Source organism: Chinchilla lanigera, unplaced genomic scaffold (genome assembly GCF_000276665.1).
Source record: "Chinchilla lanigera isolate Chin_1 unplaced genomic scaffold, ChiLan1.0 scaffold00136, whole genome shotgun sequence".
NCBI lineage: Eukaryota > Metazoa > Chordata > Mammalia > Rodentia > Chinchillidae > Chinchilla > Chinchilla lanigera.
In genome coordinates this window covers 2,254,353-2,271,893 of record NW_004955537.1, presented here as the reverse complement: position 1 = coordinate 2,271,893, position 17,541 = coordinate 2,254,353, and the positions used below count along the sequence as shown (strand labels likewise).

Genomic DNA, 17,541 nt, shown 5'->3' with positions numbered 1-17,541 from the left:
GAGAGTTAAATATTCCCCTGCTCCTGAGGGCTGAGCCCCATAGGAAACAGAAGAGAAAGGTGGGGGTCCTGGAGGGGGCAGCCTGAACCCCAGGAATGTGCAGAGGCACTGCTCCCCTAAGGCTGTTTTGGAGCTGGGGGCCCAGCCCACTGTCCTAGGTCCCAGCAGGAGCTGCAGAACCAGCCAGCAAGGGGATTAATGGGCTGAGCAATCCGCCTTCTTTTAGGTCAGTGCCAGAAGCCTGGAGCTGTCTCCCCAGCTCCCGGCCAGCCCCTGCCTTCAGGCCCGCAGCCAGCTCTGGCCGAGCCTCAATGGGGCCCCTCTTCTGACCCCTCAGATCTCAAACACACCCCATACACATATTCCCTGGTCTGGCTCTCTGGCCCCCTTATTTCTGGTGCATGCAGATCCCAGCTCCCTAGAACCCTGTCCCTAACACTCAGCTCCAGGCCTAGTCTCTCCGCATCTGGCCTCAAAGGTTCTCCCTGATGTCTAACTCTAGGTTTACCTGCTGCAAGCTGGAATTTCTTCTCTGTCCTCAAGTCAGAGGGCAGGAAACCCCAAGGATCAGATCAGCCTTATAAGAGTAAAGTCCATTGTCTCAGAGCTGGTGCTCAGGGTAGAATTTTAGGGGACTTGAATCAAGCTCCTAAAGAGTGGAAAGCCCTGGAGTAGGCAGGGTCACTCTTCCCAGCCCCTCCCTTCTCTATCCCTGGGACCCACCTGGGCCATAAGTCCCACCCCCACCCCCAGGGGGCTGGGCATGAGCTTTGTTGAGTACCCTGGCCTGGCTCAGGCGGCTGCTGTGGGCGGGCCTGTGGCCTTTCCCCCTGCATTCTGGAGCGCAGAGCCACTGCCTTTGCTGCTGCTGCAGCTGCTGTCCCCTCCTTCTTCTGCTTCCAACCACTCGCTGCTCCCCTGCCCCAGCTGTTCTCTCTCCTGGCCATGACCACAGCGATCCCCAGGACCCTGGCCCAGCTCTGAGTCCAGGGGCCCTTGGTCCCCCCTCTTGGGCCATGGCCAACTCGGGTCTCCAGCTGTTGGGCTACTTCCTGGCCCTGGGAGGCTGGGTGGGCATCATTGCCAGCACCGCCCTGCCGCAGTGGAAGCAGTCTTCCTATGCAGGCGACGCCATCATCACGGCTGTGGGCCTCTACGAAGGACTCTGGATGTCCTGCGCCTCACAGAGCACTGGTCAGGTGCAGTGCAAGCTCTACGACTCACTACTCGCCCTGGACGGTAGGCCTCGGGCTGGCAGGCTGGGGGTGGGGTACGGGGTGGGTTGGGAGACTTCCGCAAGCTTGTCTATAGTCTGCTGTCAGCACCGGGTCCCATACTCCAACTCCCTGCACGATCCGCACTACTTCCCTCACATGCCTGGGCCCTTTGGGCGGCAGGGGGCTCAGGATAGGATCTGGCATTTTCAGGTCCACTGAAACCTTGTGAGACAGCAGCGCTTTTGCGTTCTGAAGCCTCCTTTGTAAAGGGCAGGGAATACTAATACCTTACATGAAAGAGAAGAGGGCCTGGCACACCAAAGGCCTGAAACCCTTCAGTCCACTTCTCCCCACTTTCTGTGTGCAGACACACATTTGTGTACACACAACGACTGCCCAGGCCTCCATCCACACAAGTGTGCCTATGCACACACAGAAGTACTGAACACACACACACGCATGCACACACACACACACACACACACACACACACACACGCATGCACGTAGGAGTTTCGGCCCATGCCCTTTGTTCCTGGGGTATGGAGTTGAGACTCAGACTGGCTCATAAGTGGGCACCTGTGCTCTGACTTTGCAGGGCTGAACAGCCACACTCTGCCCAGGGTCCCACAGGCAACCAGGCAGGACTGCCCTCAACCAGTCCACTGCATGAGTCCAGCCAGGTCACAGGCTCCTCCGGGGGCCCAGGTCTCCTGAGCTGGCCTGGGGCCCGGGACTGACCTGCACACCCTTGCCGGGGGCTGTGGGGGGGAGGCATCCAGCTGCTGTGGGTGCCCGAAGTCAGAGAGGTTGATAGGGGGTGAGGGTCGCTGCTTGGGGCCTGACTGGGCTCAGGTGGGCCTCAGACACACTCAGCTTTTTCTTCCATTGAACCTGATCGGCCCAGGAAGAGCTGCTTGGGAGTGTCCAGACCCAAGACAAAGCAGCAGAAAAGCCAATTCAAACTATCCTGTCATTAGGGGCTGGGGATTTAGCTCAGCGGCACAGCGCCTGCCCGGCAAGCTCAAGGTCGTGAGTTCGATTCCTGGTACCAGAAGAAAAACAAAAAAAACAAACAACAAACAACAACAAAAAAAGCTACCCCGTCACCAAAGCACTCTGGACCCTGCAAGAGAGAGCGAAAAGCAGGGCCAGCGGCGAAGAGGGCCCAGGCCCACACCCTGCAGCCACCTTTCAAAGTCTCACCTGCAGGCAGGCCCTGGCCTCCGCGGGATCCTGCCCAAGCTCCTCCCACACAGGCCCCTCCCACTACAGATGTGACCCACACACAGCCCACCCCACGCCGCTCAGCCCTCTCCGCACCTCCACCGGCGCCCTGCTCAGTGCAGCCCTGGCCCTGCCCTAGGTCACATCCAGTCAGCACGAGCCCTGATGGTGGTGGCCGTGCTCCTGGGCTTCGCGGGCATGGTCCTCAGTGTGGTGGGCATGAAGTGCACACGAGTTGGAGACAGCAACCCCATTGCCAAGGGCCGCGTGGCCATCTCCGGGGGTGCCCTCTTCCTTCTGGCAGGTGAGTGGCTCTGCTTCCTCTTCTACCCTCTTGGCCATGACAGGGGTGCTGCTCAGGGACTGGGTGCAGCTGAGCATCCCTCCACTTTGTCCTCAGGCCTCTGCACTTTGACTGCTGTCTCCTGGTATGCCACCCTGGTGACCCAGGAGTTCTTCAACCCGAGCACACCTGTCAATGCCAGGTGAGTGCCAGGGTTGGCTACTGCCTCAGCTATTCTGGGGCCACTGCCCTGTGTCCGGCAGTCACTTGGAAAAGGAAATAGGGAATGGGACCCAGCTGCTGTCTGAGAAACTCTGGAGCAGGGAGCCGGGGTAGGTGCAGCCGGGCCCCTTATGAGGGCAGGAAGCTGGGGTGTGGGGAGGGCAGGACAGCAGGGACCTCCAAGGAGCTAAGATCCTGGCTCTGAGCTCTATTCTTTTTTTTTTTTTATGTATGTGGTGCTGGGGATCGAACCCAGAGCCTTGTGCATGCAAGGCAAAAAGCTCTACCACTGAGCCACATCCCCAGCCCAGTTTTTTTTGTTGTTGTTTTTTTTTTAATCTGAGCTCTATTCTAATCCCAGCTCCACAGGTCCTGGCAGAATATTGGGGAAGTTACTTAATCTTTCCATGCCTGGCTTTTTCCTCTGTAAGATGGAGCTCTCACGTGGTTGAGAGAGTCCACCAGACAATGCACGTAGGGTTAGGACTGTGCCTGGACTGGGAGATTTCTCAGTACACTTGAGCTGTTCTTATTTCTCCCGAAGGCAGCAGGTGAGGTGGCTTCCTACTGGAGGTAGCAGTTTTATGGGACCAGAGAGATGAGACTGGAGAAAAAAAAGGACAGATGGGGCCAGGCTAGCAGGCTTCCAGGGACCGTTCTTCACCCTGGGGTGGAGGGCAGCACAACCCCTCTGCTGTGGTGTGCAGAATGGGGGAGGGGGCCAAACCCATAGGGTGGTGTCTCGGTTACTTTTTTCTCGTTGCTGGGACAAGATACCCAACACTCAAAATGAAGGAAGGAGAGGTTTATTTAGCTCACAGTTTGTGGAGGTTTCAGTCCATACTTGGCTGGCTGCAAGGCAGAGTGGCACATGGCAGAGGGCAGCAGTTCATGACGGTGGAAGATAACAAAAACAACAAGAGCAAAAAGGGAGGAGTGGCAGAGAGCAAGGCTCTTTCCCTCCCTTATGCTGTATGCAAACTACCCTTCTCAGGGCAGGTGTAGCACTCATACCATAACCCCAGCAGTGGACCATGGATCAGTCATAAACTCTAGAAGCCTGCACCCATGACCGCATGAGGCTTGGGGGGACATCCAGACACAAACCATAACAGGTGGCAATGGCAGAGAGTCCGGAGCAGAGAGCTCAAGGCCAGGAAGGTAGCGCTGGAAAGCACATTCAGAGATATTTGGGAGCTGCAATGGTCAGGACATACGGGATCAGGGGCATTGGGGCTGAATCAGGGGCTCTCAGGAGAGTCTGGGCCACCCTGCTCCTCCCAGCTGAACCAGGAGCTAAGACGGGAACATCTGAGACATTCTCACAGGCCCACGGGTGGAGGGCAGAGAAGAAGAGAAGCCTCATCTGTGAGGAAGGCTTCCTGCAGTCAGCAGAAGGGGAGGAAAAGGAGGAGGCTTTGGGTGAGAGCCTGTTCCCTGGGGGCAGCTACAACCACAGAAAGCTTCCAAGCAAGGTCAAGCTCAAGAGGCCGAGCAGAGACTGGGCCCTTCATCCTTTTGACTGTCCCAAGGCTGCCTGGACTGGATGAATCCCAGCCTCTGTCTGCCCTCCAGGAGTTCTTGGGGACTGAAGGTCCTCTTGGTAAGAGTATGGCGGGGGCAGGGTAAGCACGAGGGCATCAAGGAGTTAGCATGGGAGGGGCTGGGGATTTAGCTCAGTGGCACAGCGCCTGCCTGGCAAGCTCAAGGTTGTGAGTTTGATTCCCAGTACCAGAAGAAAAAAAAAAAAAAAAGGTAGCATTGGAACTAGGCCCTGAAGGCAGAGTAAGAAGCTAGGGGGCGTTCCAGGAGGGCCACCTAGTGCTTAGGCACAGAGGCAGGAGACAGCTCAGTAAGCCAGCAGGGCCCCGCGAAGAGAGTCCGGAAGGCCGGGGGGAGGAGCCAGGCCTTCCCTGCAGGCAGTGGAAAGCAACCCTCGCGGCCTATTTGGACTTCAAGGGCCTCCCAAGCCCCCTCCACTGGCCAGAAGTGGAAACGAGAGCAGGGGCTGCAGAGTAGACCTCCAGCCTGCAGGGCCACCCTGAGCCTAGGAGGAAGAATGAACATTCACCCCAGTTTACCTGGGGAGATGAGGGGGCGTGAGCACCCCGCTCTCCAGCTCTTGCATCCCATGCTCCCTCTGGCAGGCCCCTGAGAGGAACCGTGAGGCAGGGTGGGTTTGCAGCCACACCTCAAGCTGCTCATCGTCCACTCTGCAGGTTTGAATTTGGCCCAGCTCTGTTCGTGGGCTGGGCCTCGGCTGGCCTGGCCATGCTGGGAGGCGCCTTCCTCTGCTGCACGTGCCCGGAGCCCGAGAGAGCCAACAGCAGCCCACAGCCCTACCGCCCAGGACCCTCCACTGCTGCCCGAGAGTACGTCTGAGCCCTGCCAGCCCCAAACGGCCCTCCTGCCCAGCGCCCCTCGCCCAGCACTCCAGCCAGCCCTGACAGCATCCTGAACAGGGCAGAGGACGTCCCCCAAGCCCCATTGGGGACTCTGAGAACTTGGTCCTCAACACATACATACTCACTCTGCCATCTGAGACCCAGACACTGAGAAAGACACCAGAGGCAGGACCCCCCTCCCTCCAGTATGCAGCACAGGTGCCACTGTGCTGCCACAGCCGTGGGCAGCCCTCAGGCACCAGCCCAGAGGGCGGCCTTATCACCCATCTACTTACTTTCCACATTTACCCTGTGCTGGGCCCTGAGGATCCTACTGTGACCAAGATGGATGCTAGCACCCAGTACCTGGGGTGGGCACAGCCCTCCCCCCACTTGCGTTCCACTCAGTACCCAGATAAGTGACGTCCCGTGTTACGTGCTAGCACCCTGAGGGTCCGAGAGACCAAAAGGCTCAGCCCTGCTTTCTCTGAGCGTCGGTCATGGGCTCACCCGGTCCCTGACACAGCCTGGAAACCCATACAGATAGCTAGGTCAAACGGTGCCACCCACACCCTGGTAATAGGCCCCAAGCAGGGCTGCTGTGAAGGCCAAGGTCCACGGCACTGGCCAGGCCCTGTGTCCGGGCCTGAGCTCCACAGCCCCCGTGTCCCCCGCTGCTGCTCACCCCACTAATCAGCTCTCTCTCTTTTGACTTTCAGACCTGTTGTTAAATTGCCCGTCTCCACCAAGGGCCCCCTGGGTGTGTAATGTCCAAACCCCTCGCTGGGCCGTCCCCCTGCCACACCTAGTCTGTGTGCTTGGTATTTTTTGGAAAGAGAAGTGAACACTCAGCCCCAGTGTGGTGTCCTTTGCTCTGCTCCTGGCATGGCTGGGTTGGGACCTGGGGTTGGAGCTGACCCCTGGGGGGTGTCGAAGTGGGTTTCACAACACAAGTGGCAGAACAGGAAAGACCGTCAGGCTCTGGATTGGGTTTAGCATCTCCTGAGGGGAGATCCAACCGTGCCCTCTCTCGGCCCAGCACTGGAAGCAGACCCCTAGGGTCAGAGAGCCCCTGGCATGGACAAAAGCTCACAGGTGACAAGCCCCGCCTCTGGGAGCACTCGTAAGGGAAGGACAGCCCCGGTGAGGCCTTCCGGTTGGGGCTGGGTCAGAGCTGGGTGAGGGGACCTTGTGCAGGAACTTCCTCCACAGGAAGGCCATAAGGACTGTCCTGGCAAGGGCTGAAGCCCCCGTGCAGGTCCACCCCGAGTGCTGCCATGGGTGGAGACTGTGGTCTGAGCTCCATCCCACAGCCCAGGGTGCCGTCAGTTGGAAGGGCTTATATTACTGAAGCCCAGATTGGCCCCAAGGCCGGGCAGTGTTCTTCACCCTGACTGAGCACATGCTCAGCCTCTGCCAAGCCAAACAGCAACCCTGGACTGCAGGTCTCTCCCTGCCCCTGCCGCTTCCGTCCGTATATATAAACACCCTCATGGAAAGAGGCGTCCGCCGCTGTCCCTCTTCCTCTGCCTTCCAATGCCTTATCTGGCTTTGTGCAGCGCCGGTACATGGCCAGATCGCCAGCCAATTCACCAAACCCCAAAGACACAGTCCAGCCTCTCCCTCACGCTGGAGTCTGCGTGGTGAAGTGACCAAACGCAAGTCGGAGGAGACGACTGTCACACACACTGCAGCTGAAGTCAGGATGGGAGAAGCAAAGCAAGGGACAGGGAGCGGGTGTGGGACTGCCCCCAATTCCCAGCCTGGCAGCTGCTGAGCATCCACAAAAGCCTCTGGCTACAGGGGCAATGCCTGGCCCTAAATAGGCTTATTATAGTCCTACAGTCCTGCTGCTCAGGTTATGAGCCACACAGGAGCGGCCTGGGTACCTCCACCCCGAGACATCCTGACTTAATGGGTCTGGGTATCAGAGCTCATATAGCTGCCCGAGGGGGCCTCCGGGGGCACTCTGAGGGCCCGTGGAGTCGGAGTAAAGAGCCTCCAGAAGAAACAGGAAAGGTGAGGCTGGAGAGGAAGCACCATCTCCCTCCTGCTTTTCTGGAGACCAGGCCATTGGAGGAGGCGCCCACATCCTTCTGATCAATTCGGGGGCTCCAGAGCCACAGGACTTGGTGAGTGGGTATCAAGATAGAATATGCTGTCAATGCCACCTCACCCTGTATGCGCCCTGTCTCGGTTTGACCGCAGAAGGCAATGTGCTGGCTACTTCTTATGGATTTTAGAGACAGGCTGTGAGAAACACAAGTTCCACGCAAGCAGGGGGCCTGACAGCAGAGAGACAGCCCGCCCCGTTACAGGAAGCCTGTTCACCTGTAGCCAGGAATGGGAGGGTCAGATAACCACAGCTTGGTACAGTACACAACCCATTAATACAGTACACAACCCATTAATAATGCTCAAAAATGCCTGAGATCCTTTCAGTGGGAAGGAGGTGTCTGAGAGAAACTAGAGGCGTTGGAAGCTAAAAGAGTTTGAGGATCCTGAAGCTGCACGCCTCCCCTGGAGTAACCCTGTTCAAATGCCTATGTCAAAGTCACCTCTGCTGCCGGAGCCAGGGATCATTTTCCTGGCCTCAGGGGCCAGCCTATTGTTTACTGTCCCTGCCCTAAGGCTAAGAGATTGGGCAGAGCCCCACCGAGGTGGGGCTCAGACTCAAAAAAGTGTGATTCTAAAGTTTTTGCCATTGTTTATTAATAAACAAGCCCCCCCCAATAAAATTGGCATGGGATAAAATACAATTTTAGGCCAGGCATGGTGGTGCACGCCTGTAATTCCAGTACTCAGGAGTCAGAGGCAGGAGGCTCTGCCTGAGTTCAAGGCCAGTCTGGACTACATAGTGAATTCTAGGCTAACCTGAACTGCGTAACAAGACCTTGTCTCAACAAGACCAAAACAAAGCAATTTTAGGAGGAATACACCTGTGTACTCAACCTCTACGGAAAGCCCCAAATCCTAGGGAAGCTGACCAGTAATCTCATCTCTTGCCTGAGCAGAGGCTTGAAAAATGTGTATCCGAGAACACAGTTTATGACAGAGTAGATTATTTCTAGGATTTGTTAATTTTGCAGGATAATGACACTGTGGTTCTGTTTTTTTTAAACTTTATCCTTTTTTTTTTTGGTGGTACCAGGGATTGAACTCACGACCTTGCACTTGCCAAGCAGGCGCTTATGCCACTGAGCTACATCCCCAGCCCCTGTGGCTCTGTTTTTGACCCTTACCTGATAAAGGTGCACACTGACAGGATGGCTGGATTTGCTTTAAAAGATTCTAGGAGGAGCCGGGGATGTAGCTCAGCGGCACAGGTACCTGCCTGGCAAGCGCAAGGTCCTGAGTTCGATTCCTGGTACCAAAAAAACAAAAAACCAAAACAAAATAAAACACGCTAGGAACACTCTAGGAACAAAATAAAATACTCTTTGCCCAAGTTCATGGGCAAAGAGAGCTGTAAAGTAAACTGGTAAATGCCCTGGGAGTAGGGGTTCACTTATCCCTTCTATTTGTATGATTGCTAATGAAAGAAAAATTAAAAACGTACTTTAAAAAATACCTCTAAGGGTTTTTGGTTGTATGATGCAACACACCACCTAACTAGGAGAATAGGGATGAGGGATGCGCTAGAAACTTGCTGTGCAGAGCCCAGTTCTCAGCCCTCAGCCCTTTGTCCAGACCTAGGGACTCCGGCAAGACCACCAGGTCATTCGTGCATACCCTGACATTTGAGAATCACTGATACAGGCTAGTGAGGGCTCTGTGAGGCTTCCTCTTGGTAAAATGAGAATTTCCATTGAGCTTGTCTTGTTTTGCCCGTCATCTGTCTGTTAGGTGTATTGACTGGTGCACTGAATAATTTTGTTAGAGTTGACAGTTGATGAGAAGCTACAACTAAACCTAATGTCCACGAAAATTGTTTGTTTTTGGTACCGGGAATTAAACTCAGGACCTTGTGCTTGCCAGGCAGGTGTTGTGCCTCTGAACTATCTCCCTGGCCCTCGGGCCCAAAGTACTGCTTTCCAACTTTGTTTCCTCACCATAATATTATATTTGGTTCCACTTATGAGAATATGGAAAATGGTTTTATCCCGGCCTCGGCCTTCCTTGTGAAAACAGCTGAAAATTGTTGGGTATAGTATAAAAATTTCTTCAAGGCATCAAAGGGCTGCCATGGTACTATGACAGTCCCAAGTCAAAGCCAAAGAAGCACTGGGATGCATGCTCCTCCCTCAGCCACACAGTGCCCCAGGTCCCCCCAAAGTCAAGGGGGCACTGATGGGTACGGCTGGTGACTGGTCACCTACAAAGGGACTGAACAGGTGTTCCCTGACAGAGAATAGGTTTCAAAAATGGAAAGAGGTAAGGCTAGAATAAATAAATCCAGGAGGGTGGGATTAGAACCGGGGGATGAACTTGTTGGTTTCTTAATATACGAGAGTAAGTATCAAAACAGATGCTGATATATGTGTATATATGCGCAGGGGAGACACACATGCCCTGGGCTCTGTCCCTAGGAAGTCTTAGGAGCAAGGACACCCAAGCACCAATTGGCATGGCTAAAGTCCATAGATTGATTTTTTTTTTTTTTTTTGAGACAAGGTCTTGCTATGTAGTCCAGGCTGGCTTCAAATTTGCACTGATCCTCCTGCCTCAGCCTCCCAAATGCTGAGATTACAGAACTGTGCCACCACACCCACTCATATCTTGATTTCTCAATATCATTCTCTGCGACAAGGTACCAGGGCTCCATGGAGAAGTGGCTGATTCTAGGGTGTTATGCTTTGGATTGAAATATCCCCCCAAAGACTTGTGTGTTCAGAGTGAGGCTTTTGTAAGTCAATTAGATTGTGGGGCGCTAACCTCATCAATGGATGGATCCACTGATGTGCTCAGAGCTCGGGTGCTGTCGGGAGGTGGGAACCAGTTGGAGAAGGTGGGTCCCGGGGAGCCCTTGAAGAGTATATCTTTCCTTTGCCTCTCTCCCTTGCTTTCTCTGCTTCCAGCCACCAAGGTGAGCAGCTTTCTTCAGCTATACCCTTCCCCTGAGGGAAGCCAGCGGACTATGGACTAAACCTCTAAAATTGTGAGCCAAAACAAATCCTTCATCCTGTAAATTGTATATGTCAGGTATTGTGTTCCAACAAAAGTAAGCTAAAACACAACATCCTAAAACATAACGTTAGGGAAAGTACAAAACTTTTAGTGTCTTGGTGTTCCAGAAAGTAAGAAATGCCTTGAGGAGCAATGGAGACATGTACAGACACAAAGGCAGATTAAATGTGCTCCCTCTGGCCTTTTCTGTGACCAGCTGAGCATTAAAATAAACAGTGAAGCTGGAGGTGGTGGCTCATGCTTATAATCCTAGCACTCAGGAGGTTGAGGCAGGAGGATTGCTGGAAGTTCAAGGCTAGCCTGGGCTATGTAGTGAGTTCAAGGCCAGCCTAGGCTATGTAGTGAGTTCAAGGCCAGCCTGGAATACACAGCAAGAACCTGTCTCAAAAAAAAAACAAACCCCAAACCCAAACAAATAATAAACATACAAAATGGTATTTCAGGTGAGCAATGTCAGTAAGATAGCCAAAAGAACTGCCTGTTGCTTGCCCTCATCTATAAAAACAGAACATGGCAAAGAATAAACAACATATTCCAACTGGAGTGGCTGAGAATGTAAACTGACAGGTAATAGACAAGTGGCAGTGTCCTTGTGGGATGCATGGACACTCTTTTTCCTCTCTTCACTTTCAGTCTACTTGTGTTTTTACTGGTGAGTTTCCTGATGACAACATATATTGGGCCTTGTTTTACTTTATCTTTTATTTTTTTGTCTTTTTGAGACAGGGTCTCAATATGCAGTTCAGGCTGACCTTGAGCTCACTTTGTAGCCCAGGCTGGCCTCGAACTCGCAATGATCCTCCTGTCTCAGCCTCCCAAGTGCTGGGATTACAGGACCCCGGCTCCTTATTTTATTTTTAAATCTACTCACTCAGTTGTATCTTTTTAAAAAGTCTGTATCTTTTAACTACAGAACTCATATATTTACATTCATTATTTATGCACAATAACCTACTCTTTCAATTTTGTTAGCTGTTTTTTGCCTCTTCCTCTTAATCTTGGTTTGACAATTTTGTGGCAATAAGGATTGATTCCTTCCTCTTGCTCATCTGTGTATCTCTTCTATCAGCTGAATTTTATACTTTCTTGTCTTCATGATGGTGGTTATTATCCTTTTACTTCTACATGTAGGACTCCCTTAAGTGAGGCAATAAACTAGACAAGGTCACAATACAACAAAGAACTTTTTTAAAAGAAGAGAAAGGACATAAAAATATGTTATGTACATGTACCAACTCCCCAAGATGAATGTAATCATTATGTTCTGTAAATGTGTATTAATAAAAATAAAAATTAAAAAAATTTTAAAATATGGCCAGGCGTGGTGGTGCACACCTGTAATCCCAGCACTTGGGAGGCTGAGGCAGAAGGATCATTGTGAGTTCAAGACCAGCCTGGGCTACAAAGTGAGCTCAAGGCCAGCTTGAGCGGCATAGCGAGACCCTGGCTCAAAAAGACAAAAACCAAACCAAACCAAACAAACAAACAAAATATATATATATATAGCTCAGTGGCACAGCACCTGCCTGGCAAGCACAAGGTCCTGAGTTTGATTCCCAGTACCAAAAAAAAAAAAAAAAAAAAAAAAGAAGAAGAAAAAAGAAAATTACATGCTAGTATCCCTGATAATCATAAGTGGAAAAAATCATCAGTGAAATACTCAAAGATCAAACCCAACAGCGTATCAGAAAGGTCATACACCATGACCAAGTAGGAGTTACTTCCTGTGTGGGAAGATAGTTCAACATATGTAACTCAGTAAATGTGATACATCTGCAGAACAAAGGACAAAACCATCTCAGTAGATGTAGGAAATGCATTTTACAAATGCCAATATCACTTCATGATAAAAACAAACTTTGGTGCATGCCTGTAATCCCAGCACTCAGGGGGCTGAGGCAGGAGGATTGTGAGTTTGAGACCAGCCTGGGCTACAAAGGGAGCTCAAGGCCAGCCTGAACTGCATAGCAAGACCCTGTCTCAAAAAGACAAAAATAAAATAAAAGAACAACAAAAACAAACCCCTAAATATATAGCTAACATGCTGCTACACAATTGAGGCCACATATGACAAGCCCTCAGCTAATGTCATACTGAATGTGGGAAACTTGAAAGTGTTTCCTCTAAGGTTGGGAACAAGACAACAATGCCCACTTTCACTACTTGTGGTCAGCGTAGTCCTGGAAGTCTGAACCAGAGCAACCAGGCAGGTTAAAAAAGGATGCCCACACTGCAAAGGACGAAGTCAAATCATCCCTGTTTGCACATGACATGATTTGCTTTTTGTGTTTTGTTTTGTTTTGAACACTGGGGATTGAACTCAGGACCTCACACCAGCTAGGCAAGTACTCCACCATTAAACTGTATCTCCATCCTTTTTTTTGGTACCAGGAATCAAGTTCAGGAGTTTGCACTTCCCAGGCAGGTGCCTGTGCCACTGAGCTATATCCCTGGCCCATTCTATCCCTTTTTATTTTATTTTGAGACACAGTCTCATTAAGTTTCCCATGCTGGCCTTGAGTTCACAATCCTCCGCCTCAAACCCCCAAATAGCTGGGATAACAGGCATGCACCACCATAGCTGGCATGACATGTGTGTGTGTGTGTGTGTGTGTGTGTGTGTGTGTGTGTATATATGTATATTTCCAGCAAAAACAAAAAACTGTTAAAACTGATAAATAGGGCTGGGGATATAGCTCAGCAGCCTGGCAAGTGCAAGGGCCTGAGTTCAATTTAATTTTTTAAAAACATTTAAATAAAAAAGATAACTAAATTCAGTAATGTATAGGGTACAAGATCAACATACGACCAAGGTGGTGGCACATGCTTGTAACTGCAGCAGCTGAGAGGCTGAGGTAGGCACCAGTTCAAGTCCAGCCTGGGCAACTTACTGACTTAACAGGACCCTGTCATAAAATTAAAAAAAGAGCTGGGATGCAGCTTAGTGTGAAGGCCTTGGCTTCAGTCCCTGGTACTGAAAAAACAGAAAAAATTAAGCCCAAAGCAACAGAAGGAAGGAAATAATAAAGATTACATATGAAATAGAGGCCAGGAAAAGAGCAGATAAGATCAATATAACTAAATTTAGTTTTAAAATGATTAACAAAATTGACAAATACTTTGCTAGATGGACAAAAAAAAACCCTCTTGGTGGGGGTAACTGGAAATTGAACCCAGGGCCTCATACTGACCTACATATTTTTTTTTAAACTACATATTAACAGCCCTTTTTATTTTTTATTTTGAGGCAAAGTTTCACTAAGTTGCTAAATTGTCCATGTGAGGCTCAAACATTTGATCCTCCTGCTTCAGCCTCCCTTCAGCCTCATATCACATCTGGCTTTGTAATACTTTTTCTGTATAGCCAGTAGTAATGCGCCCACTTTCATTTCTGAGTTGAGTAGGTCACTCAGTGTTAAAATATATGCCCTGCACATGTGAGCCCCAAGTTCTATCCTCCAGCTCTGCCAAAAAAAATAAAAAATGTTAATTTCCACAAATTTGTGTTTTTTCCAGTTTTCCTTCTTGAGATTGTCTTTTTTTTTTTGGTTTTTCTCCGGTACCGGGAACCGAACTCACGACCTTGTGCTTGCCAGGCAGGCACTTTTTGCCGCTAAGCTAATTCCCCAGCCCGCGAGATTGTCTTTTTAATTTGTATTTATTTTTTTGAGACAGGGTTTCACTGTGTAGTTCAGGTTGGCCTTGAACTCACAGTGATCCTCTTACCTCAGCCTCCTGAGTGCTGGGATTAGAGGCGTGAGCTACCACTCCCAGTTTAATATTCTTTCCTCTTTTTTTCCGTTTCTCTTTGAGACAGGGTCTCACTATGCAATTCAGGCTGACCTTGAGCTCACTTTGTAGCCTACGCTGGTCTTAAACTTGCAAAGATCCTCCTGCCTCAGTGCTGGAATTACAAAGGGGCGCCACCATGCCCAGCACTGAATATGTAAGAATTTTAGGAACATTGATGAGTTGGGAGGTCTGACTTGGAGTGAAAGTATGTTGGGCAGAAATATCCTAGACAAGCATGCAGCCTAAGGAAGTTTGCTAAGGCCGAGGCGTCACATGGGCACTGCACTGTCAGAGAAGCACCATTTCCAGGATTAGACCTGCTTTAGAAGCCCTCATGCTCGGTCCTCAGCCTGGGGTCACCTGGATGGCATGACCTTGAGGCAAATGTGGGAAATTTCAGAGCAAAGTAATTTGGGTTCTTTGTAAGTTAGGGTCCCTGTAGTTGAAACCACCTTAATGTAACCCCTAGTTTACAAGTTAAACAGCTGTTCCCTCTGTTCACCCTGATAATATTCCTGTAATAGTAACAGCCAGTGTTTATTGAGCATTAACACAAGTCAGGTATTAACGTCTCACTTAATGCTTGAAACTTTAGCAAGTTCTCTCCCAGAAACTGGTAATTCTTTTCCTGTAACAGTAAGTCCACAGGTAACTTATTTCCAGTACAGGGGATGAACACTATTAGGACTCGACCTGTGCCCCTGCATTTCTGGCCTTCCCCTGATCCTTACGGGGTGTCCGGAGTAGCCCCACACTCCTAAGAGTGAGCTGTGGATGGTGCATGAAAAAGAGCATTATTCCTTGTCACTGCTGTCACTGTCATCCTCTTCTCTTCTTTAAAAAATTCAGGTGAAAAAATCCTTTCCAGAAACCTAGCAGACTTCCTGTGTCTCCTAGAACTGGGTCATGTGGCCGATGTGTACCTGCAAAGGAGAAAGTGGATTACGAGTGGCTTCTTGGTTTCCAACCCAGTCCACTACATGGCCCTTCTAGCCTCAGTGTACTTGTATGGGAAGTGGTGCTCTTAGCTCCCTTTACAAATGAGGCTAGGGAGGCTCTGGAAATTTCATCCTCAGGGCTGGAACTCAAGTTTTCTGACTTCAAGCTTTTCCCCTTGGTATCTCAAAATGCTTTATGAAAATTAAATTCTATGCACACAGTAAAATGAGTTGTGGTGTAACTGTAAAGCTTCCACATCGATTAGCTTCTTTTCCTTCCTCTTACAAACATGTCTGCCAACCCTAAAAAAACTTTTACCTAGGACAGTTAAAGAAAAAGGACAGTTAAAGAAAAAGCGCTGAGCACTGAGAGGGGCTGAGGCAGAAGAACTGCGAGTTTGAGTCCCACCTGGGTAATTTAGCGAGACCTAGTCTCAAAAAGGTCTGATATAGGGGTCTGGGGATTTAGCTCAGCGATACAGTGCCTACCTGGCAAGTGTGAAGTTCTGAGTTCGATCCCCCATACCGGGGGGAAAAAACCCAAAAAACCAAAAACCAAAAACCAGGTCCGATATAGAATAGCCCTGGTTTTGACCCTCATTACAGGAATGTGTGGAGGACCCTGGTTAGCTGGGCAGTGACACACACCTGTGAGCCTAGCTACTCGGGAGGCTGAAGCAGGACCGTGAAGCTAACCTGGGCAACTTCTGACTCCTAAGTAAATGGGTAGAGAAGTAACTCACCAGGGCTTGGTTTGTGACGCCTTGGGCTTAATCCCTAGTAAAGGAAAAAAAAAAAAAAAAAAAGCAGACCCAATTACTTTTGTTCCAGTATCATTGATAACCAGTTTTTTATTCTCAAGAAAATTCTATTTGGTGAATGTGTAAATTAAATGGTGCAGTGGACTGAATTGTAGCACTCTCCCCTGTGATGGTATTAGGAATTGTCTTTGAGAAGGTGTTAGCTGTTACTGTAAGTTACTGTGAGAGTACTGTAACAGATGACAATTTATAAGAGGACAGGTTTGTTTTCACTCATGGTTTCCTGTTACTGGCCACGGTCAGTGATTCTTAGAGACAGGGTACCTCAGCATGGAATGCACAGCGCAACAGACCGCTTGCTCAGCCTAGACAGGAGAAGGGAGGGACCAGAGGCCTACAGTCCCCTCCATGAGTGCACCCTCAATGACCCGAGACCTCCCACCAGGCCCCACCTCGTACAGGTTCCACCACCTCCCAGGGGGCCACGGCTGGAGGCTGGGGCTTTATTGAACACTTAGGCCTCTGAGGCATTACAAATCCTAACTATAGCAGCAAGTATAGGTTTACATGACCTTGTGAGGGACTGGTGCCCTTCTAAGAGACATCAAAGACCTCTCTCCCCCACGTTGTTGCCCGTGATTTTTTTGGACAACGCATTTTTAATGAAGTAATGCAGTAACTGATTATTCTGCAACGTGGGCCAAAGAATCCCTTAACATTAAGAACAACCAGATAAGGCTTAAGCTACAAGGTGTAGAGACCACAAAAATCACAACCCCACCATCTGAGCAGCTTTCCCAGAGCCATTAGTGTTCTCTACCAAAGCAGCTCAGCCCGTCATCAGGGAGCACACCTGACTCTACAGCAAGCGCTGGCCACTGGCAGCTGAAATAATTCTACTACAATGACAGCTAAGTGGAACAGGAATCTAAACCCAGACAGTCTATGCCTGAGAACATCCCTTTGCTTTACATCGCTTCCCAGCAAAAGAATGTTTCACAAAGTTTATACTACAGCCGGGCGTGGTGGTGCACGCCTGAATCCCAGCACTCGGGAGGCTGAGGCAGGATCATTGCAAGTTCGAGACCAGCCTGGGCTACAATGTGAGCTCAAGGCTGGCCTGAACTGCACAGCAAGACCCTGTATAGTATGAACAAAATTTGTATTATATTACCATTCTATAAAGCATTCCAGACAGATGAGCTCATCCTTAAATGAAAAACAGGCAATTTATCAAGTACATTATTTTCCAATTTTCACTGTGAACACACACACACACACACACACACACTACAGATTTTAAGGAAATGTTTCTTGATGGGATTCTGTATTACCCCTCTGCAGACTGATTTAAGCAAAGGGTACTATGAACACTGAAAGACTTGCTAAAATGAAACCATACAGATATACACAAAGACAATTATTTAAGACCTTTATTAACAGGTGCTTGCAGTTTGTTGACTTTTTTGAAAAAATCAAGTTGTAAACTTTTATTACAAATTAAAAATGAAGTTCTTAAAAATCTCAACTTGACCAGATATGAAACAATTTAAAAACCTTTAAAGGTGTATTGAGAAAAACCAGGCTTTTT

General features: G+C 49.8%; 2 protein-coding genes and 1 long non-coding RNA gene across 4 annotated transcripts in view; 1 reads left to right on the top strand and 2 right to left on the bottom strand.

Moving 5' to 3' along the window:
• The first annotated feature begins 797 nt into the window (after nt 1–797).
• On the top strand, nt 798–6,183 carry Cldn19 (claudin 19). 2 transcript variants are annotated; one of them, XM_005410615.2, is made up of 5 exons: nt 798–1,239; nt 2,583–2,747; nt 2,844–2,928; nt 5,168–5,320; nt 6,052–6,183. In XM_005410615.2, exons 1-5 carry the CDS (start codon nt 1,017–1,019, stop codon nt 6,098–6,100), a joined length of 675 nt encoding a protein of 224 aa, XP_005410672.1. In that variant the 5' UTR covers nt 798–1,016; the 3' UTR covers nt 6,101–6,183. The 2 variants fall into 2 exon arrangements, with proteins under 2 accessions (XP_005410672.1, XP_005410673.1); XM_005410616.2 differs by lacking the exon at nt 2,844–2,928 and having other exon boundaries at nt 5,168–6,183.
• Nucleotides 6,184–14,763: 8,580 nt separating this feature from the next.
• On the bottom strand, nt 14,764–17,029 carry LOC106147267. Its single transcript, XR_001232076.1, has 2 exons — nt 15,933–17,029; nt 14,764–15,174 (listed from the first exon to the last, which is right to left on the bottom strand). It is a non-coding gene; the product is annotated as an uncharacterized LOC106147267 (long non-coding RNA).
• A 336-nt stretch (nt 17,030–17,365) lies between these two features.
• Nucleotides 17,366–17,541, bottom strand: part of Ybx1 (Y box binding protein 1) — a gene marked incomplete at its 5' end in the record, with an annotated part of 20,477 nt that continues 20,301 nt past the window's right edge. Inside the window, 1 exon segment of the mRNA XM_005410716.2 lies at nt 17,366–17,541.

Bases quoted from the DNA above. Each gene is read 5' to 3' on its own strand.
- Cldn19 (XM_005410615.2), top strand. From the start codon at position 1,017: ATGGCCAACTCGGGTCTCCAGCTGTTGGGCTACTTCCTGGCCCTGGGA. The intron at 1,240-2,582 runs GTAGGCCTCGGG...GCCCTGCCCTAG, and splicing joins CTCACTACTCGCCCTGGACG to GTCACATCCAGTCAGCACGA. The intron at 5,321-6,051 runs GTACGTCTGAGC...TTTGACTTTCAG, and splicing joins CCCTCCACTGCTGCCCGAGA to ACCTGTTGTTAAATTGCCCG.